General features: G+C 48.4%; 1 protein-coding gene across 1 annotated transcript in view; it reads right to left on the bottom strand.

Moving 5' to 3' along the window:
- LASP1 (LIM and SH3 protein 1) overlaps window positions 1-23,395 on the bottom strand; it is a 55,698-nt gene extending 32,303 nt beyond the window's left edge. Inside the window, exons 1-2 of the mRNA XM_084615671.1 lie at window positions 23,239-23,395; window positions 15,865-15,959 (exon numbers count right to left, since the gene is read on the bottom strand). Coding sequence (XP_084471797.1) covers window positions 15,865-15,959; window positions 23,239-23,307 — 164 coding nt within the window. The 5' untranslated portion in view covers window positions 23,308-23,395. The remainder of the gene's footprint in view (window positions 1-15,864; window positions 15,960-23,238) is intronic.
- Between the last annotated feature and the right edge of the window lie 1,382 nt (window positions 23,396-24,777).

Below are 24,777 nucleotides of genomic sequence, written 5' to 3'. Positions count from 1 at the left end.
CAAAAAGAAAAGGAGGACTTGTGGCACCTTGTAGCTCACAAAAGCTTATGCTCAAATAAATTTGAGCATCTCTAAGGTGCCACAAGTCCTCCTTTTCTTTTTAAGATTAACAGCAGTGCACATCTATAAATAAGCCAGGCCACTATTCTCAGGGCCCATTCCTAGGCATTAATGCAATGTCATGGCTAGACAGTTAACCTCGGTCTGTGCCATAGGTTAAACCTGGCTCCTGGGACACTGAATTCTTCAGTCCTAAACTGGACTGGATTCCCCTCCTCACACCCCCAAGAGGGCAACTGGCTAATATTTGCCCCGATTAGCAAGAGACCCAGGTGAGAGTACCTTGGAAATTCAGGGAGATAGATTCACCCCGAGGTGAAGTCTACACTGTCATACAAGGCACTGCACAGGTTGATGTACTCACACTAGTGCAGCTAAGGATAGTGGTGTAGACAGGCGAGCAACTCAAGCGCGTCCCTGGAGTGTTTGTATGGCCTGCACTGAAACCTATGGTGCTGCGCTAGCAGGGGCATGCTGTGCTGCCGCCATGTCTCAGATCACAGGGGACATCCCCTAAGAGGAAAAGCTAAACCAGAAACCTTCTGGTTCCCTTCTGCCAGTCTTCACTGCAGCTAGGAGTGAGCCTCCCAGCCCAGAGGGACAGACTTGGGCTAGCAGGGCTCAAGCTAGTGCAATAAAAATAGCAACGTGGATGCTGTGGCTCAGGGTCTCAGGGCCACCCCGTTTCTACACTGCAGAAGAGGAATACTTTCCCTAAGGAAGGTTTTGAGACACAGGCAGCTGAGAGGGCGAATACAGGGAAACTTAAGTCTAGTCACTGTGACTAACTGAAAGGAAGTAATTAGTCCCACGCACCCTCAGAGGTGAGGTTTGTGTAGAGTCTGCTGCTAAGTGATAGTAACGCAGACAAAAATGCTAACCTTTCGAGAGAGAGAGACAGCGGATACATCCATTTAAGTCATTATCTTTACAGCTACATTGACTTGGAGGCAGAAGCCTGGGTTCAGCTCTGACTGCCAACTGCATGCGACCTCAGGGCAAGTCACTTTGTCAGTACAGAAGTGGACATTTGGAAAGAGACTTCCCCTTGTTGGAAGCTCTGGGTGTGCTAAAGGGGTGGAGTATGAAGAGGGGACTGGAGGTAGTGAAGCGAGCCTCAAGCATGAAAGCCATGCAGGGACTGTGGAATGGAAATTGTTTGGTGCCACACAGAAATGCCACCGATTCTAGACTAATAACTACAAAACCTAGGGGCAGTAAGACCAAAATGAGAAAAAGCAGTGACAGCGAGGATATGAGAAGGCCTCCCAGTCTGGTGCACACCTGTGTCTCAACAACTGCTTTAGCAGCAATGCAGATGCAGACAGATTTTAACATCCTGCTACTGATAAAGAGGAGACAGCCCCAACAGAGGGAGGGGGATTTGCCTCACATTTCAGGCCTCTTGCATGGATGTGGTCAGTAGCTGCCGAGCCTGATTAGAGTTTAACGAATTGACAAATGGGATGCCCCCCTAAATCCCCACCACAGGGGACTGCTGTCAGATTAAGTGAACGGTATTTAAATATGTGGGGCAGAGAGAGACATGTGACCAAGTAAAGCCTCAGTGCTCTGGAAGCAGGCTCTTCCTTCTCCAGCCTTGTATCCTTGTTCAGGACCACCAGAGTAACAGCCCCTTTAACCCACAGCTCCCTTGGACCTAGGGTGATTACATACAATGGGAGAGAGTAAAAACCTCCCCCAAGCAAGCTACACCCGACATAAAAGCAACTAAACATAAATCAGCTCAGAGATCTAGGAGAAGGGAAGACAAGTACACAGCTCTGGCAGGAAAAGAAAATCCCCACACTGACCAGTTTTCAAATGCTGCCTGTCCTGCTCAAGCAGGAAATTAGGCCAATGCAGTTGTCTAAGTCCTGTCCCCATCCCCCCACCCTGGGGAGAATTCTGGCTTCTGCACCCAGCAAGAAACAGCACAAATCCCTCTGTATTACATCTACGCCTGTGGAGAGTCCCCTGCCCTGAAAAGCTCCTTTCTTAGGGAGCAAGATCTCCTTGTAGGAAGCAAGATTGCTACAGAATCCCACCCTAGCCCATAAGAACTCCATACACAGACCTCCTGCTAAGGTTCCTAATAGGCTACCACTAGCTCAGCTGCATCAGTGGGAGCCCTGGTATAGACAAGGCTCTGGTACATATATAATTTAAAAATTAGTCAACTAAAACTGGTCAGAGCTATGAAAGCACACATTAAAGACTCTGCGAGAGCCAGAAGAGAGTCAAAGTGCTATCAACATGAAAGTTGGTTTGCTGCTGTTAATGTCAAATCCTAGGATTACTTGGAGATCTCTACATTTTCTGTTTACTTTGTGCATTTAACAGTACTTTGACTTGCTGGTTTTGCAATTCCCCTGGTAGGATCAGTTTCTCCTGGCTTTCACACCACCACAGAGGGGGGAAAAAATTCACACTGGCTCTTACAGAGCCATCAAAAGTTGGCAGTAGAAGTCAGCTTCAGTCCAGGACCAGAGGCTCCTGAACCAGAGATTGTAAATTGAGCACCTCCTAAAGCTACAGGAAAAGCCTTTCCAGTTCTCTGAGCAGAGATGGGCATCTCAATTTCACCCTTCCTTTGGGTCAGGTTTACTGGCAACTCACGAACCAGAGAACACGTGGCTGGGGTTTTTTTTCAGACCCAGGACTGGCAGTTTGTAACACTTTACTTCAAATCAAGCTTGCTCTCACCAAGACAAAAGATTTGTGTTCTGTCCCTTTTTCAGGCCAGACCTGCCCTTTAAGACCAATGTATAAATCAGGGAGCAGTCTCCCAAAAGGTGGAAACTTTAATCTTGTCATCCAAGAGCCTCAAAAAGGTATTTGGCCACCTAACTCATTGAAATAGATGGGAGTTACATGCCTAAATGCCTTTTAGTATCTGGGCTGTCCATGCTGCAAAGTGACAGTGTTAAGACTCTTCCTACCATCATGGCCTCTACTAGACTAGAACATCGTATTAAAGACAAGTTCTAACATGACTTGTCCATACAGCAAACTTGTTAGAACCACAGTTAGTTGGAATGGGATTTAAACACCACTGTGGCTGGTGCTTTGGACAGATCTGAACAGCAAGGAGTGGGTTGTGGGATTTAGTTCCCTCACTATCCAGACATCTAATGCCCCAGCCTGGAATGCAGCATGCCTTCTCTCCAAGGGGACAAGTCACCTTTCACAGCTGTATTAAGGCTTCAGTAAGAGTTAAACAAAAGGAAGTAATAGACTGGATTTTTGGCAAAGCAGAAAAAGACTCATCCGGCCTTTCAAAGAGCTTTCCAGAGCTGCTAATTCTTGGGAACAAAAACACTTTATTTTTGAAGACCTATTTTTAAAGACACCTCCTCCCTGCTGCAGAGGACCTGCAAGCCTCTAGCTGCACGAGGAGCGGCTGCTTTGGGGAAGGGCGGTCAGTTCCTCAAAAAGTATTCTGGGAAGAGTCTATGCCAGCTCTGCATGTTTACAGCAGAGCAGCCACCATCTACAGTCTGCCTCAGAAACTGGATTCAAATTAGGTAGGGGAGACAGGCAACTAGGAAAGTTATGAGAGTGAAGCCTCATTCAGTGGGGGTCTCTAGGATTCCTACCTTTTACCTCCCATCACACACCCTTCTTGCGAAGCAGGGCAGAGTACCCCCTGCAGCAGACTGTTCTCCACTGACTGCTGCAGGGAGCCTGTGTGCCTCTGTTGGAGGGAATGAATTCTCCCCCCCGCCCCCAAATCAGTGGCAGATCCAGCAATATTAAGGCTGGAACAGGATTCCTCCTTACACACTTCGAGTGAAAGGGAGTGTTTTTACAGGCTACTCAAACTGGTTCCTGCCCCTAGGAAAAAAAAAGAAAATCAAGGGACTTTCCACTGGGGTGGGAGCAGACAAATGTGCTGGCACCATACCACAGGAGTCCCAGCCTGCAGTGATCCTGATGTGTTTAGGGGCTACATGGCCCTTAGGCTCCTGAGCAAAAGGCACAAACCTCCTAGTCAGGCAGGAGTTACACTGCTCTACCCAGGTTTCAGAGTAGCAGCCGTGTTAGTCTGTATTCGCAAAAAGAAAAGGAGGACTTGTGGCACCTTAGAGACTAACCAATTTATTAGAGCATAAGCTTTCGTGAGCTACAGCTCACTTCCTCAGATGCATCAAACTGCAGCAGGCTTTATATATACACAGAGAATATGAAACAATACCTATTCCCACCCCACTGTCCTGCTGGTAATAGCTTATCTAAAGTGATTTCCAGCACAAATCCAGGTTTTCTCACCCTCCACCCCCCCACACAAATTCACTCTCCTGCTGGTGATAGCCCATCCAAAGTGACAACTCTTTACACAATGTGCATGACAATCAAGCTGGGCTATTTCCTGCATAAATCCAGGTTCTCACATCCCCCCACCCCCATACACACACAAACTCACTCTCCTGCTGGTAATAGCTCATCCAAACTGACCACTCTTCAAGTTAAAATCCAAGTTAAAACAGAACATCTGGGGGGGGGGGGTAGGAAAAAACAAGAGGAAACAGGCTACCTTGCATAATGACTTAGCCACTCCAAGTCTCTATTTAAGCCTACATTAATAGTATCCAATTTGCAAATGAATTCCAATTCAGCAGTTTCTCGCTGGAGTCTGGATTTGAAGTTTTTTTGTTTTAAGATAGCGACCTTCATGTCTGTGATCGCGTGACCAGAGAGATTGAAGTGTTCTCCGACTGGTTTATGAATGTTACAATTCTTGACATCTGATTTGTGTCCATTTATTCTTTTACGTAGAGACTGTCCAGTTTGACCAATGTACATGGCAGAGGGGCATTGCTGGCACATGATGGCATATATCACATTGGTGGATGTGCAGGTGAACGAGCCTCTGATAGTGTGGCTGATGTTATTAGGCCCTGTGATGGTGTCCCCTGAATAGATATGTGGGCACAGTTGGCAACGGGCTTTGTTGCAAGGATAAGTTCCTGGGTTAGTGGTTCTGTTGTGTGGTATGTGGTTGTTGGTGAGTATTTGCTTCAGGTTGCGGGGCTGTCTGTAGGCAAGGACTGGCCTGTCTCCTAAGATTTGTGAGAGTGTTGGGTCATCCTTTAGGAAAGGCTGTAGATCCTTAATAATGCGTTGGAGGGGTTTTAGTTGGGGGCTGAAGGTGACGGCTAGTGGCGTTCTGTTATTTTCTTTGTTAGGCCTGTCCTGTAGTAGGTAACTTCTGGGAACTCTTCTGGCTCTATCAATCTGTTTCTTTACTTCTGCAGGTGGGTATTGTAGTTGTAAGAAAGCTTGACAGAGATCTTGTAGGTGTTTGTCTCTGTCTGAGGGGTTGGAGCAAATGCGGTTGTATCGCAGAGCTTGGCTGTAGACGATGGATCGTGTGGTGTGGTCAGGGTGAAAGCTGGAGGCATGCAGGTAGGAATAGCGGTCAGTAGGTTTCCGGTATAGGGTGGTGTTTATGTGACCATTGTTTATTAGCACTGTAGTGTCCAGGAAGTGGATCTCTTGTGTGGACTGGACCAGGCTGAGGTTGGTGGTGGGATGGAAATTGTTGAAATCATGGTGGAATTCCTCAAGGGCTTCTTTTCCATGGGTCCAGATGATGAAGATGTCATCAATATAGCGCAAGTAGAGTAGGGGCTTTAGGGGACGAGAGCTGAGGAAGCGTGGTTCTAAATCAGCCATAAAAATGTTGGCATACTGTGGGGCCATGCGGGTACCCATAGCAGTGCCGCTGATCTGAAGGTATACATTGTCCCCAAATGTGAAGTAGTTATGGGTAAGGACAAAGTCACAAAGTTCAGCCACCAGGTTAGCCGTGACATTATCGGGGATAGTGTTCTTGACGGCTTGTAGTCCATCTTTGTGTGGAATGTTGGTGTAGAGGGCTTCTACATCCATAGTGGCCAGGATGGTGTTATCAGGAAGATCACCGATGGATTGTAGTTTCCTCAGGAAGTCAGTGGTGTCTCGAAGGTAGCTGGGAGTGCTGGTAGCGTAGGGCCTGAGGAGGGAGTCTACATAGCCAGACAATCCTGCTGTCAGGGTGCCAATGCCTGAGATGATGGGGCGCCCAGGATTTCCAGGTTTATGGATCTTGGGTAGTAGATAGAATATCCCAGGTCGGGGTTCCAGGGGTGTGTCTGTGCGGATTTGATCTTGTGCTTTTTCAGGAAGTTTCTTGAGCAAATGCTGTAGTTGCTTTTGGTAACTCTCAGTGGGATCAGAGGGTAATGGCTTGTAGAAACTCGTGTTGGAGAGCTGCCGAGCAGCCTCTTGTTCATATTCCGACCTATTCATGACGACAACAGCACCTCCTTTGTCAGCCTTTTTGATTATGATGTCAGAGTTGTTTCTGAGGCTGTGGATGGCATTGCGTTCCGCATGGCTGAGGTTATGGGGCAAGTGATGCTGCTTTTCCACAATTTCTCTACCCAGTGGCTCAGACAGCTCTGTAGCTAGTACAGATCAAACCTTTTAGAGGAGGATGTATTCCATCATTTGGGAGAACGGAAAGGTAGCCCAGGTAAGCAGTCAGCTCTCACCTCCACCCCCACAGCTTCCAGCTAGGCTGTTTAAGCTAAGCTAAGGAAAGCTGCCTGCAAGAATGGGCTTCACAACCTCAGTCTCACCCCGCTCCCCTTTCAACATCTGGCTGGCAACATCAAGCTGTGCATGCTCAGTTGTCCCCACGCAGAGATATGCCAACAGCCTGAGCTGAGTGAATGGGTGGACCAGAGCCAGGACTGATGGGCCCCTCCACCTCCAGCGAGCCTCTGAGGTTACTTATGGGAACAAAATGGGAGCTGCAAAGAAGTTGGATTTTTCCAGGAGTTGTTTTGGCATCAAGTGAGGATGAGGTGGTTAAGCAAGATCTAGAAAGTCAATACACTCTTATGCTCTCCCACCTCAGCAAGGTCCAGGGGAAGGGATGGGCAGACTGCAAGAGGAGGAGTTGGAGGTGGTTACAAGGAACTTCCAGGTCTCCTGCACTCTTAGTTCCACCACTGACATGTGTGGCCTTGGGAGAGTTGCCACTGTGTTTGTTTCCCCTTGCCCAAGAAAGGAGAGGGAAGTTAGGTAACTCAGAAGGCTTGTGTCTGTGTTCAAGGGCTTTGAGCCCTCAGGAAAAGGTACCCGATTGGCAAAGCCTAGACTGTGAGCTCCTTACAGACAGGAGAAAGGCGGGTGCTCTGAGCACCCCATGGTACTGTACTAACAAGCTAGTTCAGCCAAGCCAGCTCACGCATCCCCATTTAAAAATGGAAGAGGGTTTATGATTGAGGGTAAGTGAAACCTGCCCCTTTGTCTTGTTCATACAGCTGCCTTCTCAAACATGCTTCGAGCTGAGCCAATGGTCCATAGACATATGGGTCCAGTACCCTCAGGTTACCAGCCTGGGAGCTCTCTGTGCAGAGGAAGGCTGCCTAACTTCTCTACCTCCCCCTCATTTTGCTAGAGCAAGTGCATGTGCATATGGCTCCCTCTCCCAAGGGCACCAACCTTGTCTTGAGAGACTTTCCATCTGAGGAGTCAGCAGCAACATGTCAGGCTACAATCTCTTGGGCAAGGCCACCTAGGGTCGAGACCGTTGGCAGAACAGGCTTGCCCCACCAGAGCCAGGGAGTGACTAAGCAACCAGCAAGACATGCCAGGCTCCCCAGTGCTGCTTTATTGCATTTCAACAGTGTCCTTCAGATAGCTTCAGGCTGCATTAATGACTCAGGTGATTATGTCTCTTTCATGGGGAGTCTATAGATCTGCTAGGGGATGTTACTGAGCAGAAGACAGAATGAGGGCCTCTGACAACCACCACTGCCATGTCAGTCAGGATCCCATGCCAACTCCACTTAAGCTTTCAAGTTTCTTCCCACAGAGATGGGCAAGCCCCCCCCCCCCCAATTATGCAGGGAGGTTAAGTGCATTGATGCTAGGGAGGACAAGCAAGAGGCACACAGAGCTAGTCCTCCAGGTGGCACTCACTGTGCAGAGAATTAATGGGTCTGGCAGCTGGGGCCAGTGGCTTTATCTGTGAGAAGTCTGGCTCTGCTGAGAGCACTCATTGGCTTCAACTGGAGAAAGTTATTCTGTCTCTTTCTATAAAGCCAACCTGAAAAGGCTCCTCCACTGTTCAGATGTCCTCCCAACCACTAATTCAGCCCACAGATCCCTTTAGAAGATCATATGACTGCCACCTCTCCCCTGAAGCTGCTATACCAGAAAACCCCCACCCTGAGCTTTTGCTGGAAGAGAAGGAGGGGAGCTCTTCTGGTTTATATCCTTCCAGTACTCTGCCACCTCATCAACACCCACCACCTCCTCAGAGCCAGGTGTGTCAGGGTCCTTTCCCCACAACAGCAAATGGAAATGCCAGCTCCCATTTGCAAGGAGACAGAGAGCATTTATTCTGAGCCACGTGGCTATGCAAAGCTGTGTACACGACTACAGAGAGCCAGTTACTCTGATCCAGGAACTCGGCAAAAAGGCATCACATAAACACCTGGACTCTGTCCCAGCTGCACAATTCCTCCCTGCCTCCCCACCCCCAGCTTGGAAGGGTAACTTTCATGTAATATGCTGCTACCAGATGGAGTGATTAGGAGTGCCAAGAACAAAGACTGTTGGCTTGTTTTGAAACTCAAAGCGGTTCTGCTTTTGCCTGCCACTTACTAACTTTTTCCAAGAGGGAAGTTGGCCCAAGAGGTAACAGCCAGTTTGCTCTGAACAGAAAGAAATTTACCAAATTAGAGATTTTTCTTGAGAGGGAATCTCAGTCAAGTCTTTGCAGTTATTCCCTGGAATCAAAGAAAGTTTCAGAAATAAGAACACTGGTCAAGTGCTTGATACAGTGTTATGGCAGCCCTGGAATACTGCCCAGGTTGATTCCCCAGCAATCATAAGCAACAGCTGGTTCTATGTACTGTGCAGCAAGGATAGCTTGACTCTGCAGCAAAGTGACAGGGTTTCAATTTCCCACCCTGCCCTGGAAAAGCCAGGAGAGGTACTACATAGGGCAGCCACTTCCTTCTTTGGGGCTCCAACCCTTTGCAAAGAAACACCGAGATCAGGCAAGCACACCAGGAGCGACACACAGCTTTGTTATGTAGCATACCAAGTGCACACATCCTGAGCTCCTTGTGGGTGAGAAACAGCTTGTTTGGTGTGGTATGGGGGGAGGGGAGGCCAGGACCAGAATAAGTAGAACAATCCAGTGCTAGGTTTTCCTTTGAGTGCTCAGCTCAGGAGGGCACTCACTTTGAAAGAGGACTGCAGTGAAGGTGAACAGAAGCAGTATCAGCAACAGAGCCATCTCCCCTGTGCAAGCTCAAACAAAGGATGCTGCCCTTTTAAGAAGGCTGGTCTGCAGAGAGACCTGCTGCATCCTCTTCCCTGGGGGGAAATTGCTATGCAACTAGGCCATTAACTTCCTGCCAGCTATTCCACAGCATCCAAGAAATAAAGGCAGCTAGCTCTGTGGGGTGTATACAAGGCAGAGATGGACAACCCCTCTGATTAGCCACACTCAAGCAGTCGGAGTCTATCCTGGTGGATGCATGTTCGCATTGGGCCTCTGGCCAGGTCTGATGTAAAGGAGATTGCTTAGCCTGTTATACCTGTGTAAGCCCACATTTGCTCCACTAACATCAACCAAGATCAGGGCCTGGCCTAGCATCTTTCGTAGAGTTAAGACACTCTTCCCTGCCCTCCAAGATGATATCTTGCCTTGGCTGGAATTGTGTTGTCAGAGGAAGGAACTCTGCTCTTTGTCACAGTCCAGGGAAAGACACACCCACCACCAAAGGGAGACACATAATAGATTCTAATATTTACAGAGAATCAGTGTAGGATCACATGCACCCAGTGATGGAGGTCAACATGTGGACTGCCAAAAAAATTACCAACCCCTCCTTACCATGTTGCAGTAAGCAGTGCTGTACAGGAACTCCAGGGAGGAGATGCTGATTCTTCAGTCTACTTTGCAGGGTTAAATATATACAACTGAGGCTTCCAACAAGCTTTAAAGGAGCAGCTCTTTAGAGGTTTGACCAGAGAAGTCAGTTCTACTGCTGTGAGCAGAGGGAATTTAAGAGGCTCAAGGTGGAGAACTGCAGCCAATACATTGACCCCAGCAGAATACCCATCATGGCAGATTTAAGCAGGGCTTTATGCCGCAATGACACCAAGCCTATGTATTGGGAATATGTACATTAAGTATGAGACACCAGAAGTTTGAGGCTTCCGCACACAGCTTTGGGATGTGCTGGGATAAGAGGAGATATGAAGCCAGTGTCACTGCAGATAGTAACCAAGACCTGAATTTAGATGGTAAGGACACCAGGAACCGCAGAGCCTAGCACCTGAGTTCTGCTACCCACCTTATATCATGCAGGCCGAGTAGCTGACTACACTCGGTCCTCCAATAATGCCACTGGCTCCTAATTTATTTCAGGAGTAGGGGGTAACATTTCTAACTTGTTTGAAGCTACCATCCATGGTCTTAGCTTCAATCTTCCTGAAAGACCTGATCTTGTCCTGCTTACCTGCACACACTTAGACCTGTGGCATATATTCAGCCTTGTTGACAAGAGCCTTCTCTGCAGCTCTTGCTAACCAGAAAAGCATTTCTGTATCTTACTTCAAAATTACAGCTGAAACCAGCCACCCCCCAACCTATGCCTCTTCCATTTTTGTTATGGTATTTAAATCTACAGAGCTTTTCGGCACCCAATTTGCATGAGACACTGCAGAGTAACACAGGATAGGCCAAACCTGCTAACAATGAACAGCCTTTGTCAGTTGCTCTAGGACTTTGTAAATCTCTCTCCATTGACTTCTGATACAAAGGCAGTTAAAAAAAAAAAAAAAGATACTCAAATGTGCTGGGAAAACAAAACAAGTGGAAGCACAAACCTCCATCACTGTGGGGAGGGGGAGGGGAAAAGTCAGAGGGCAGAGTTAAACAGCCAGGCTTTCTTGGAAGGCTGAGTACAGATTTATTACCGGGCAATGTCAGATAGCAAGGAGGAAGCCCAGCCTTCTTCCTACTGCTTTCTTGAAGACAGAGGCTTAGGGGCTGGCAAGAGGCCAGCACAGAGACAGAGGAGAGCCTATGGTAAGGCATGCTTGGAAAAAGCAGCTTCTCCTTGCCAGTATAAAGGTTGCTTTTCTTCCTTTTGGAAGATCTAGAGCTGCAAAGGGAACAGCTTATCATTAGCTGAGGCTGTTTAGAAAGGGTGGGTCCCATCTGGGCTCTCCCAGTGCCAGAGACAGGGTCATATGGAGGCAGAGCTCACCTTCCCTGGCCACTCCCTCCTCCTCCTCCCCAGAGCACCCTGAGAAAGCCATGTGGCTCCAGCTAAAGGGACATTAAAGGGAGAAAGTGAAAGCAGGAAACAAAACAGCTGAACTAGATTTAAGACTAAGATATGGAGCCCAGATTCTGTGGCGATTGCTGCCCTAGACATGGGCTGCTTCTGTCATCTCTCTGGTAATGTAAGACATAAGTACCAGTGTATCCAGCCACCTCAATCCCTCTGCATTGATCCTCAACACCCTGATGAGGTACAGCAGGGTTATGACCCCATTTTACAGACAGAAGATTGAGGCAGAGATTAAGTGACCTGATCAAGGACACATCTGTGGTGGAGCAGAGAACTGAACCCAGGTCTAACTGGTGGAGATTCCCATTACCCCAGTAAATAAGATTGACATTATGACAGGTGAGGGGCACCAGACTCAGAGTTCAAAGCCAGAGTCTGGAGGAAGGGGATAGATTCTGCAAGTTACCAAGTCACTCACTAGTGCTGTCCCCAGAGGTCATGCTTTCTAGTCACTGGCAACCCAGAACAGCCCTGGGGCAAACCTCAGAGCATTTAAAGCAAATCAGGAGTTCAGGTGTTTACAGGAATCTCTTGTGACAAAGGTTCTTTGAGGGTGAAGTAAAAGGTTTAGGACAGTTAATTGCTTTGTTCAAGCCTCTGCATCTACCCCTGATGGTCTCTGAAGAGGAGGCAGCTTTCTGTACATCTCCTCAGGTCACCAAAGGGTTAAGATAGCAACTCTGCATCAAAGGGAATGCAGTTTCTCAACCCCTTCTGCTGCGAAAGGGTTGCGCACACTCCTTGGAATCTCAGGAATTTCCCACTATTATCCCCACTTCCCTTTCACCAGAGGCAGGGTGAGAGGACTCTGGGCCCTTCCTTCTGCTCAGGACAAGCGAAGCACTCTGGGTGCAGCTCTGGTTCTCACCTTCCATTCCCCGCCTAACCCCTCCCCCCCAAAATCACCACATCAGGGGACAGAATGGCTTCCATGTGTTTAAGACAGAGGCTATCAGCCTTGCAAGATCAGAGTTAACCCTTAACAGCATTTCCCTTTTGAGGTTTGGCTATTTGCTAGAACCATGTTTGTCTCAGAGCCACGCACACAGGGACTCCCAGAAAGCAGACCTTCATCTGAGCTAGCCAGCCACCCCCAGCCGAGCTAGGACTCTTCCAGAACTCTCTTTTTGTAGTGGTGCTGTGGCTAGGGAGTCCATGAAATCAGTGGCAAGATGATCACACACTGGTGGAGACTATTTGGTCTTTGATCCAAAGGAAGGAACTATTCATTGCTTTGAGGTCTCGTAAAAAAAAAAAAAAAAAAAAGGCAGAGAGGATCCTGGCTGTTGTGTGCTGGAAAGTGCCCAACTCTTCACAATGCTGCACTGACACCAAATAAAAAAAAAAAAAAAGTGGGGAGGTCCTACCCAGTTTTCTTTTGTAGTTTCTCTGAAGTGTCCCTGTCCATGAGAGAGGCCTGGCAAAAGACTGGGGGAGGTTGCTTATTGGAGAGACACAGCAAGCACACAACCCTTGAATCCAAGTCAACATCCATTTTGACAACAGTTTAGGCATAAGCCTCAATCATCTTTCTGCCATTTGGAACTGGCTTGTCAAAACATAGCTCATTAGAGCAGCCAGGATCTCATTATATGAGCATCCAGCTTCTCTAGCTGGAGACAAGATGTTTGGGATGAAACTCAGTGCGGAAATCCAGCAGGCAGGTCTACTGCTGAACACACATCCTGTCCTGTACAGGTCACTTTGGATGAGCTATTACCAGCAGGAGAGTGAGTTTGTGTGTGGGGTTTTTGGAGGGGGGGTGGGAGGTGAGAAAACCTGGATTTGTGCTGGAAATGGCCCAACTTGATGATCACTTTAGATAAGTTATTACCAGCAGGAGAGTGGGGTGGGAGGAGGTATTGTTTCATGGTCTCTGTATATAATGTCTTCTGCAGTTTCCACAGTATGCATCCGATGAAGTGAGCTGTAGCTCACGAAAGCTCATGCTCAAATAAACTGGTTAGTCTCTAAGGTGCCACAAGTCCTCCTTTTCTTTTTGTGACAACCTAGAGCCTCCCAGCTGACTAGCAAGGTCTCCAACTCACAGCTGGGTCACTTAGGTGGCCTACATTAAAATCAGCAACAAACTCAAGATAAGAGCCTGCAGGACCCAGATTTGATGGCATTGAACCGTCAACGTCCAGTGCTGGCAATAAATATTCCTTTCTTTGGCCTGCAGTAACTGAACACATTGGTGCTACAGAAGTTTCCTGTTCTGCCTACATGTTAGAGCCAGAAGTGGAAGGTGCCAGGACATGACCTGTGCATAGCCAGAGAGTTAAGTAGCAAGTGACTCATTTCCTCACCTCACTGTAGCACTGCGTCTCAGAGAATCAGAACCTATAGAGGTCATGCCCAACCTGCCTGGGAGCCAGGAACTGCAGTGGTCCACTCCTAGTTCTAACACCAACTCCTGCGGCCTTGAGCAAGTCACAACCTCTGGCTGTTGCCAACACTTTTGGCAAAGTTTTTCCTCACTACCACAGTCCACAGGGTAGTCGGTAGTGAGGGGAGCACTATGTTAAAGGAGCAGCAGGAAGTTTTTGCCAGCACACCTGGTATAGTAAGGCCTGCACCTCAGTTCTACCCTAACCCTATTTGATAGCTCTGGTGGGGTATACCCACTTTATAAGAATGCTGTCAGGATTAAAGTACTTGGTAAATGGAACGAGCTATACAAATTCTAAGCAGTATTAGCTTAACAGCTCTTTACTTGGTATTTGTAAAGTGGCAACAAAAAAATCCCCTAGTACAAGCTGCTTTATAGTCATTAGAGAGACATGTCAAATTAACAGTCAAATTCCTACCTGTGAATTCCATGGGAGTAAGATTGGGGCCAACAATGCCGGAGCCAGCTGTATATTGCTAACACTAGAACCTCAGAAGTTAACAGATTTAGCTTTTGCACATTAAACCAGAATGATCAGTCTTGTGTGCATCAGTTTCACTGTCCGCTGCAGAGATTTAAAAGTCCAAGACAAAGGGAGATTGAGGATTATGAACAGGAAGAGTGGTTGCAGTAGGTCACGAAAGCTCATGCTCAGATAAATCAGTTCGTCTCTAAGGTGCCACGAGTCCTTTTCTTTTAGTAGAACTTCAAATCTTTTGGATCTAAACAAAGTGAACCCTTTTGTGAAACCCTATTTAATCACTTGTCAGATACAGTGAAGATTAAGCACCGAAAGTGTTAACACTTGCTAGTGTCCCATTATGAAGCATCCTGTACTCAAGTCCTCTAAGGAGGAGACAATGCTCCCCAGCTACTGAATTAAGTGGCATGACGACAGGAAGAGGAATGGAAAGTCCCTTTTGACAGCAGAAGGACTGAGAGTAGGCAGCGATGACCAATCAGAAAGCTAACTGGGTGCAAATCCAGAAGTAATGCTAAACTGAATGGCCTCAGATTGAGGGGGTGGAGCTTGTGTATTTGAAGAAAGCCCTGGTGGTAGAAACTTATTTTAAGCATCTTTCCTGAGAAAGCACACATCATCAGAACTGTGCTCTGCTTTCAAGTACCTCTCTGCTCTCACTCCTTTATATCCCCACTGCCCCTTTCAACTCTCCAGGTGCTTTCAGTCCCTGTTACCACAGTATCTGAGCACCTCGCGCTCTGGTGTACTTATCACAACATCCTTGTTAAGTAGGAAAGTGCTCTTTTCCTCCTCATTTTACAGATGGGCAAATTAAGTGACTTGCCAAAAATCACAGGAAGCCTATGGCAGTGCAGGGAATTGAAACTGGATCTCTCAAGACCTAGATCTCTCAAGACTAGCACCCAACCACTGGACCATCCTTATTCTTTGCATATAAAGGATATATTTCCCTCCCTCCCTCTGCCCCTCCCCCTGTGCTCAGCATGATCCAGACTCCTTCCCTGAAGGCATTTTGCAGAGCCTTCTTAAGGTAAATGCCACATAAATCACCACAACGCATCCTTGTGATACATGGGAGAGAGGGTTCAAACACATTCCCCCAAGTGACAGCTACCCTGTTCAGAGGTCATGACTCGGTATTAAGTCAGAGGGGATGCTTGCTTTCGTGTCTGGAGTGCCCCACTATGGCACAAACAATCTAACTGGTCTTGAGTTGTGTGCCTTTGACAATGTCAGTTTATAACTTTGAGATGGGACTGGTCTCTAACCCTCATCCCTCTCAACTAAGAGCTGGGGCATCAAGAATGCCTTTTGGAGCAAGCGTTCTGTGGGAGCAACCGGAAGCAAATTCCAGCATCAAGAGACCTTAGCTAAGAATATCCCCTGCATCTGTCGGCATCAGCTTGAACTTCCTGGCAACTGGGAAGCGTCTAAGCTAAGTTCAAGGTAGCCAGAAACCAAGACCTACAAAATTTTGCAGAGCCAGCACAACCCCTGAATGACACTTCCAGCATGGCACTAAGGTGTTATTAGAATGAGGAGCAGAGACTTACGCATTGCAATACGGCTTCTTCTCATAGCCCTTGTAGTTTTTCATGTTTAGGGTCATCTTGCAGGTCTCGCAGTGGAAACATGCTTTATGCCAGAACTGCAAACAAACAAGAGAACAGTTAACAGGAGATGCTTGCAATTCTAACAGCACAGGATTCCCCTCTCCTCAGAAAGGATGTTCCTCAGAGCAACAGGTCCAAGCCTCTTTTCTGGACCTCAGTGGCTCCTTCCGCTGACACCGGATCCTTCGGAGAGACTTTTCGAGGAAGAGATTAGACAAAGGGTTCCTACCAGCCTAGGGCCCTGGGTTCACATCAGGGAGACTGGGCCTCTATTGCATACTAACAGTAAGGGGAAGAGAGCTATGGGTTTTAGTATTCTGGTAGCATTGCATGAAACTGTTGCCAACCATGAAGACTTTACAATACAATACAACTACACAAGACAAAGCAGGAGGTTACAATTTACAGGCAGTGTGAACAATGGTTTCAAAGCTCCATGTTAGCGCCATCTTTCATTTTGTGCCAAGGGGGGGGCTGTTATTGGGAGGGAGTTTGCTAATCAGAGAGACAGAAGGGACAAGGCACATTAATGGGAGGGGAGAAAGGCCATGAGAAAAGAAAGCAAGCAGGGGAAGGGGAGCATGAAAGGAGCAAGGCTGAAGTGAAGCAAGTGAGGGACAGAGAGTGAACAGATTGTCTAGAAGATAAACAGCCTAAAGGTCCCTGCTTCTGGTGCTTGCCTCTGTTCTCACTGGCTAAAGGTATGGATGGCCCCCTTGCTGCAAATTTCTTCCCTGAGCTCACATAGTTGGGCAGAGGCAAAGCCACTCGAATCCTGGTAGGGGAACCCTTACCCCCTTTGGGGATACCTGGGATCAGCTCTCCTCCTCACCCCCCGCCCATGGCACAGCTACACCTGCTGCAGTTGCTTTTCTCTGCTCCTACCAGCGGAGTCTGAGTGGCCCCCCAAGAAAAACTGGTTATACTTTCATGCCATTAGGAAGCTCTGAACTGGGAAGAGACAGATAATAGCTGAAGGGAACTTCAGCCTGACAAGGCAGCATTTAACTAGGTTGAAATCCAGCAGTGAGGCATCTTTGTATTTCCCCACGTCTTGTGGGTGCCCCACAAGGATGTCCCATTCCCCCACCCCAGCTGGAGGCTGGTACTCTAAACATACTCCGAGCAGAATGCCAGTCCCAGCTGCAGTTGCTCCCTTACAGACACCAAATGCACATACTTGCACTTCAATTGAGGCCAGAAGAGACATTCCTTGAAATCCAGTCCATGACCCACTTTTCTAATATGCCAAAATTACAGGTTATGACATTCAGTGAACACACATCTACCCTGCCTTAGCATCTTGGAGATGCTTCTTAGATGGAAATATTCGCACTCAGCATCTGACTGACAGGACAAGCCTCCTGCTAAGTCCTGACAAAGTTCTAACAGTACAGAAACACAATCCAGACCTTCCCTGGGGTAACCTTGAAACCAGCACCTGGACTTCCATCTCCCAGCCAGACTCCCAGAAACATCTACAGCTACTAAGTGTACAAGTTACCCAAGCACGAAGGGGTGCTGCAGAGGAAACCCTCCAGGCCCAAATTCTCTGCTCATGCAGAGCCCAGAGTTTCTCAGTTAATGGCATGGCTGAGCAGAGCCCACCCATCCAGCATCAAATCACCCTCCTTCCCCACACCCAGAGAAATTCAGGTCATCATGAGGGCTTAAGGCTAGAGACTTACCAACCTAGGGGGATAACATGGTTTAAGAGAGATTCCCCAATAAGCCATGGAAGTCCCCCCTTGAGGCTGCATTTCTACCCCTGTCATGCTAGGGAGTCACTGCTAGCTGCATAGCTAAGCTCCCAACCCTGGCTAAAAATCCCCAAGCTCAGGGTGGACAGCTGCTGAATTTGCTGCTCTGTTGGGGTGCCAGGAGTAAGCTTCAGAACTCTCCCTACACCCCCCCCCCCCACACACACACACACCCCCGTTCAGCACAACTTGTGAAACATTTTGGAGATAAACATGTGTAGACAAAGGCCAAGACAGAGCCTGTGCTACCTGCCTGTGAATACCACACCCTTGTGTATAAACACAGCCGCAGCCCAGCAAAGAAGAGGGCATGACTCAGCGGGAGCAGAGGGTGGCTCTCCCATTTCAGTTGCTCAGGGGAAACAGATCTGTCCTTTCCTTGTGTGTCCCCACATGATAATTCTTCCAAATATGGAGGGGTCTGTTCACTATCCAGTGAAAGGGGACTTCCTTTAGAGACCAGTCAGATTTTTTCAGGCAACTTTGGCTCCATGCCCTTGGCCATGGTATGACCCCACTTCATCTAGCCTTGTTCTTCCCACACATTCACCATGTTTTCTCATCTTTAACCCACCCAGAACTTCAGCCTTGTGGACGAAGAGGAAGGCCATGGATGGTCCAGTGGTCAGGGTGCTACACTTGCGCAACTGGGTTTAGTTCCCTGCCATCAGGCTTCCTGTGTGACCTTGGACAAGTCACTTAAGGTATTTAGCCTTAGGCACCTAGGTACTTTTGAAGATCCCCCTCTGCATACCTTTAAGGTGTGTCTAGGCTTATCTTCAAAGGAGTCTTCAGAGCCAAGCTGGCAGATAATATCCCTGAAACTGACCTCCGCTCAGAGGAATGCCCAGCCTTCAGCAGCCAGAGGGGATTGAGAGCTCCTTCCTAGCTGGCATGGCTTGGTGCTGTCCCCCAGCCAGCAGTCCACTGCAGACATCAGCTGTATCTAAGCATATGCAGAGGAGCTCAACTTGGGCAGTATTCTCCCAGCCAGATGCTCCTCCTCACTTCAAAACAGATGGAAGCACAGTGTTGTTTACTGGGGCACTGCTGCAATAATCCACTGCAGAGGAGAGACTCTAACAATCCAAAGAGTTTACACTAGCACTGGAAGAGGGTGAGGAGAGCAACCCCACACTGGTCACCTATGCCAGGCATACATTATCTATCACCATCTAGCCAAACAGGCCGTGGGATTCCCACAAAGCAGCCACATTCCTGTGCAATACTCTAACTCCCCCGCTCCTTACCCCTAGGAGCAGATTCTAGCTACTGCTGCATTGTACAACCCACTCCACAGCCAGCCTGATGTTTGGTAAGAGGTATAGCCTGCCACAACAGGTCCCAAGCAGGCTGTGCCTGCATCCCAAAAAGAAGAGGGCTACTGCAATTTAATACTTCTCAAACGGTTAGTAAGTTGTGCTTGTTGCCCAGGCCACACTTGTACCTCTGAAGTATCTACTCCTCGAGTCAATCACAGTTAGTGGCAAAAGATATTCTCAGCTGGGCTGAGGGGAGCTTAGCACCACAGGTATCATCACTGGCCCTTATGTGTTAACATACCTCCACGAAACTATTTCAGAAACACATCCTACTTCAGCCTGTTTGAAATATTCTGAACTCAGAACGGACAGGTATTTGGTCTGTTTTTAAAATCCATTAGAAAAAAAAATCTTGATAAGTCAGAACCATGAAGTCACCTGACACCAGCTTTTTGGTGGGTTTATTAACTTCGTGATTACAGCCACAACCGCTAGACCAGGCACCCCTTGCTCCAGTTATGAGAGACACAGGACATAGATCATTTCCACAACGGATGTCACAGCCTCCTCACATGACATTTTATCTGGAGAGCTGATAGGAGTCCATGAAGAAGGGGGCGGGGAAAATATGCCACAAATGCCACATACAATATGCACTCCCTAAAGCCCCAACAGACTGTCACCTAGAGACTTTTGAATCATACTGTTACCTTATCAATATCAGTAAAGCCCTGATCTGAACAGAGTAGTTCCCCTCCCCACCTGCTGAGCCCTTAGTGCTTAGATTCTCACTTCTGTTAATTTTTGCAATGCAAATTTAGAGACACAAACTGCTTTTTCCTCATTTCCTTGGAGCTGCCAGGTATAGCTCAGAATTGGAGTGCTTAGTACAGCTGAGATGCTGAGTCCATTCTACTAAAGCACCTGCATTTTGAGCATAAGAACATCCATACTGTCAGACCAAAGGTCCATCAGGCCCAGTATCCTGTCCTCTGACAGTGGCCAATGGCAGGTGCCCCAAAGGGAATGAACAGACAGGTTATCAAGTGACCAATGCCTTGTCCCTCAATCCCAGCTTCTGGCAAACAGAGGCTAGGGACGCCATTCCTGCCCATCATAGCTAATAGATTCATGGAAGATGGGTCCATCAATGGCTATCTAGCTCCCTTTTGAACCCTGTTATAGTAGGTTTCAGAGTAACAGCCGTGTTAGTCTGTATTCGCAAAAAGAAAAGGACTATGTGTGGCATCTTAGAGACTAACTAATTTATTTGAGCATAAGCTTTCATGAGCTACAGCTCATCCGATGAAGTGAACTGTAGCTCACGAAAGCTTATGCTTAAATAAATTGGTTAGTCTCTAAGGTGCCACAAATACTCCTTTCCTGTTATAGTATTGGCCTTCACAACACCCTCTGACAAGGAGTTCTAGAGGTTGACAGTGCGTTGCATGAAAAAAATACTGTATGTGTGTTTTAAACCTGCTACCTATTAATTTCATTTGGTGGCCCCTTGTTCTTGTATTATGGGAGGGAGTAAATAACACTTCCCTATTTACTTTCTCTATACTAATGATTTTATAGGCCTCTATCGTATCCCCCCTTAGTCGCCTCTTTTCCAAGATGAAAAGTCCCAGTCTTATTAATATCTCCTCATACGAAGCCATTCCATACCCCTAATCATTTTTGTTGCCCTTTTCTGAACTTTTTCCCAGTATGAAAAGGAGTACTAGTGGCACCTTAGAGGCTCACCAATTTATTTGAGCATGAGCTTTCGTGAGCTACAGCTCACTTCATCAGATGCATAAATTGGTTAGTCTCTAAGGTGCCACTAGTACTCCTTTTCTTTTTGTGAATACAGACTAACACGGCTGCTACTCTGAAACTTCCCCCCCCCCCCCCATGTATCTTTTTGAGATAGGGCAACCAACATCTGCACGCAGTATTCAAGGTGTGGGCGCACCACGGATTTATACAGAGGCAATGATATTTTCTGTCTTATTATCTATCCCTTTCTTGATGATTCCCAACACTGTTTGCTTTTTTTTTTTTTTTTTTGACTGCCCCTGCACGAGTGGATGATTTCTGAGAACGATCCACAATGACTCCAAGATCTTTCTTGAGTGGTAACAGCTAATTTAGACCCCATCATTGTATATGTATAGTTAGGATTATGTTTTCCAATGTGCATTACTTTGGATTTATCAACATGAAATTTCATCTGCCATTTTGTGGCCCAGTCACCCAGTTTTGTGAGATGAGGATGCAGGAGAATAGGCTTGAGGTGCACTGGCATAGCTCTTGGTGAAACCTAACGGAACCTGCCTACATGCCTCTTCTCCCCAGAAGCCTCTCACCATTCACCTTTGTTCAGTTCCAGTAACAGCACTATTGAAGCAAGCACCTGGCTGTGCTCGACAGCCTTTCTGCCACAGTCATTCAGACCTGCTCTGAGCAGAGTTAAACTAGGTGGACATTCAGACACAGGATTTCCAAAAAAGGTGAGTGGTTGAGGTTTGTAGCAGATTACAGCTTACATCAGGCCAGCATTAAAGGATCACCATAGATACGGCTCGAACACCCTGCATCAAGGTCAGCATTAGTTGGGCTGGCGTGGGAATTTGCAATTGCCAGCTCAGAGGAAATTGTTGTCAACTGAGCCAAAACAGCACCCACGGATGCAGGATGCACAGTAGAAGTAGGAATGAAAAATCCTTCTAGCTACAATTCAAACAGGCACCGTTGCTATGCTTGCCGTGGAGATTTAACTCCAATAGGGACTCTAGAAAACACAGCCACTACACAATGAAGACCAAACACAATAGGGTTTGGGACACAGGAGTTTAGTTCAGCTTTAAAAGAATGATTCATGAAATAGGAAGAAAGTAACATCATGTGTTAAAAATGTGACCAACAGGGTTCATTGTGACTCAGGAATGCCATAACTAAAACATCTGCATTCTCCAAGTTGCTCCTTTAGTCCCTAAACTGGTCATCCCAGGACCCTACAGGGGTGGGGGAGTGGAAAAGAGGGTGGAGAAATGCACAGCATAGTTCATCCACAAAAAAGGGACCCATTAGAGTGGATGGAAGACTTTTCTGTGACAAGCAGATTTCAATAACCAGAAGACCTCTTGAGTTCTCTATGGAGAATCAACAGTATTAGAGCCTCACTGAACTCTCCAGCCCTGAGATAAAACACACAGGACCCAGTCACCCCTAGTATCAGTTGTGATTTTTTTTTTTAAAATAAAGGAAGAACTTGCCCTTTTAAAAAAGCCTATGAAACGGACATTAAAAGACAAGGGATTCAGACACTATTGGTGATGAGAGCCATGCAAGAATCTACAAAGACTATATTTAAATCTGGAGCAGTACAGAAATATGAATTGGAACTGAAAAGTGAAAAACCCATCTAACGTAAAACAGATGAGGGGCTCTCAACTTCAAGGGGAAGCATTAACTGTTTCCTTCCATTTTATCTGTTTGGACACCCAGCTGCACTCCTAACACAGGAAGGAGAAGAGAAAACCAGAACAGTGGCTACAGTTTCCTTTGCTAATTGCCTTGATGTTCAGAAAGGACTTTCTTAAATTATGAAACGCACAATCTGGACATTACATTCGGCTGGCAACTAACGAACAAAGTTGCTCTAATTCAGAGTGTCATTTCCAGACTAACTCTTCTGACCTTCAAACATTCTTGCAAGAGTTTGCCTGGAAAGAAGTCAGATTCAGTAAATCCCTGTGCCAGATTCAGCCATTCTGGAGTTTGGTTTTTTTGGGAAGAGGTTTTTTTTTGTATCCAGCTATGAACTTGTTCTTCCAAGAAGGGCAGAGATCTGGGCTGGAGTCAGACTTGGGTTTTTTTTTTTTCCTGTTTGCTTTCCAGAGACACCCCACGGGCTCGGCAGAAAGTTGAGCACGATCTCCCATGCCCTAAAGCGAAAGGGGAAGAGGTTTGTGTCCCGGGGCCAGGGCGGGTCTTAGCGCATTAGCAGCCGGGAGGGGATGGAGAAGAAGAGGGGAGGCCTGCAACTCTGACACACCCTACTACAGGGCAACAGCTTCTGCCCCCCAAATCCCCCAGATTCCCCCAAACCCCCCTTCCACTCCCCCCCCAGCCCGACCGCCGTTCCACCCCCCCATCCCTTGCATTCACCCCACACCCCCCCAAAAAAAAACCTAGACCCCCAGGACGCCCCAAAGACCGAGCACCCCCACAACGCCCCCCCTCCCCAAAGGGCAGGGCCCCCCAGCGGCCCCCCGAGGGGAAGGTGGGCCCCGGCTCCTCACCTTGTCCAGGCAGTTCACCTTCTCGGTGGGGTAGACGATCTTGCCGCAGCGGGCGCAGTTGGGGTTCATGGCCGGGCTCCGTCCGTCGCTCGCTCCCCGGGCGGCTGCAGCGGGCTCTGGCCTCCGCCTCCGCCGCGGCGCCCCTAATAAACACGGGGAGGGGCCGCGGGGGCGCGCGCGGGGAGGGGCCGGGCCGGGAGCGCGCGCGGGGGGGGGACTGGGCGGCCGCGGGGGCGCGCTGCGGGGGGCGGGGGCGCTGCAGGCCCACGCGACTCCTCCCCCCCCACACACCCCTACACAGACACACTCATACACACTGATACACACACACCTCCACACAGACACACTCATACACACCCCACCACACAGACACACTCAGACCCCCTCACACACACCTCCACCCAGACACACTCATACACCCCCCCCACACACACCCACACACACTCAGACACCCCCCCACACACACCTCCACACAGACACACTCATACACCCCCACACACACACCTCCACACAGACACACTCATACACACCCCACACACACCCCCACACACACTCAGACCCCCCCCACACCTCCACCCAGACACACTCATACACACCCCACACACACCCCCACACACACTCAGACACCCCCACACACACCTCCACACAGACACACTCACACACCCCACCACACAGACACACTCAGACCCCCTCACACACACCTCCACCCAGACACACTCATACACCCCCCCACACACACCCCCACACACTCAGACACCCCCACACACACCTCCACACAGACACACTCACACACCCCACCACACAGACACACTCAGACCCCCACACACACACCTCCACCCAGACACACTCATACACCCCCCACACACCCCACACACACACTCAGACACCCCCCCACACACACCTCCACACAGACACACTCACACACCCCACCACACACACACCTCCACACAGACACACTCATACACACCCCACCACACAGACACACTCAGACCCCCCCACACACACACTCAGACACCCCCACACACACCTCCACCCAGACACACTCAGACACCCCCCCCACACACTCAGACACCCCCACACACACCTCCACCCAGACACACTCAGACACCCCCCACCACACACCTCCACACAGACACACTCACACACCCCACCACACAGACACACTCAGACCCCCCCACACACACCTCCACCCAGACACACTCATACACCCCCCCACACACACCTCCACACAGACACACTCATACACACCCCACCACACAGACACACTCAGACCCCCTCACACACACACCTCCACACAGACACACTCATACACCCCACACACACACCTCCACCCAGACACACTCAGACACCCCCCACCACACACCTCCACACAGACACACTCAGACACCCCCCACACACCCCCACACACACTCATACACCCCCCACACACACCTCCACACAGACACACTCATACACACCCCACCACACACCCCCACACAGACACACTCATACACACCCCACCACACACCTCCAGACAGACACACTCAGACCCCCCCACAC

This window comes from Lepidochelys olivacea (assembly GCF_965140295.1).
Source record: "Lepidochelys olivacea isolate rLepOli2 genome assembly, chromosome: 27".
NCBI lineage: Eukaryota > Metazoa > Chordata > Testudines > Cheloniidae > Lepidochelys > Lepidochelys olivacea.
This window is presented reverse-complemented; position numbering and strand designations above follow the sequence as displayed.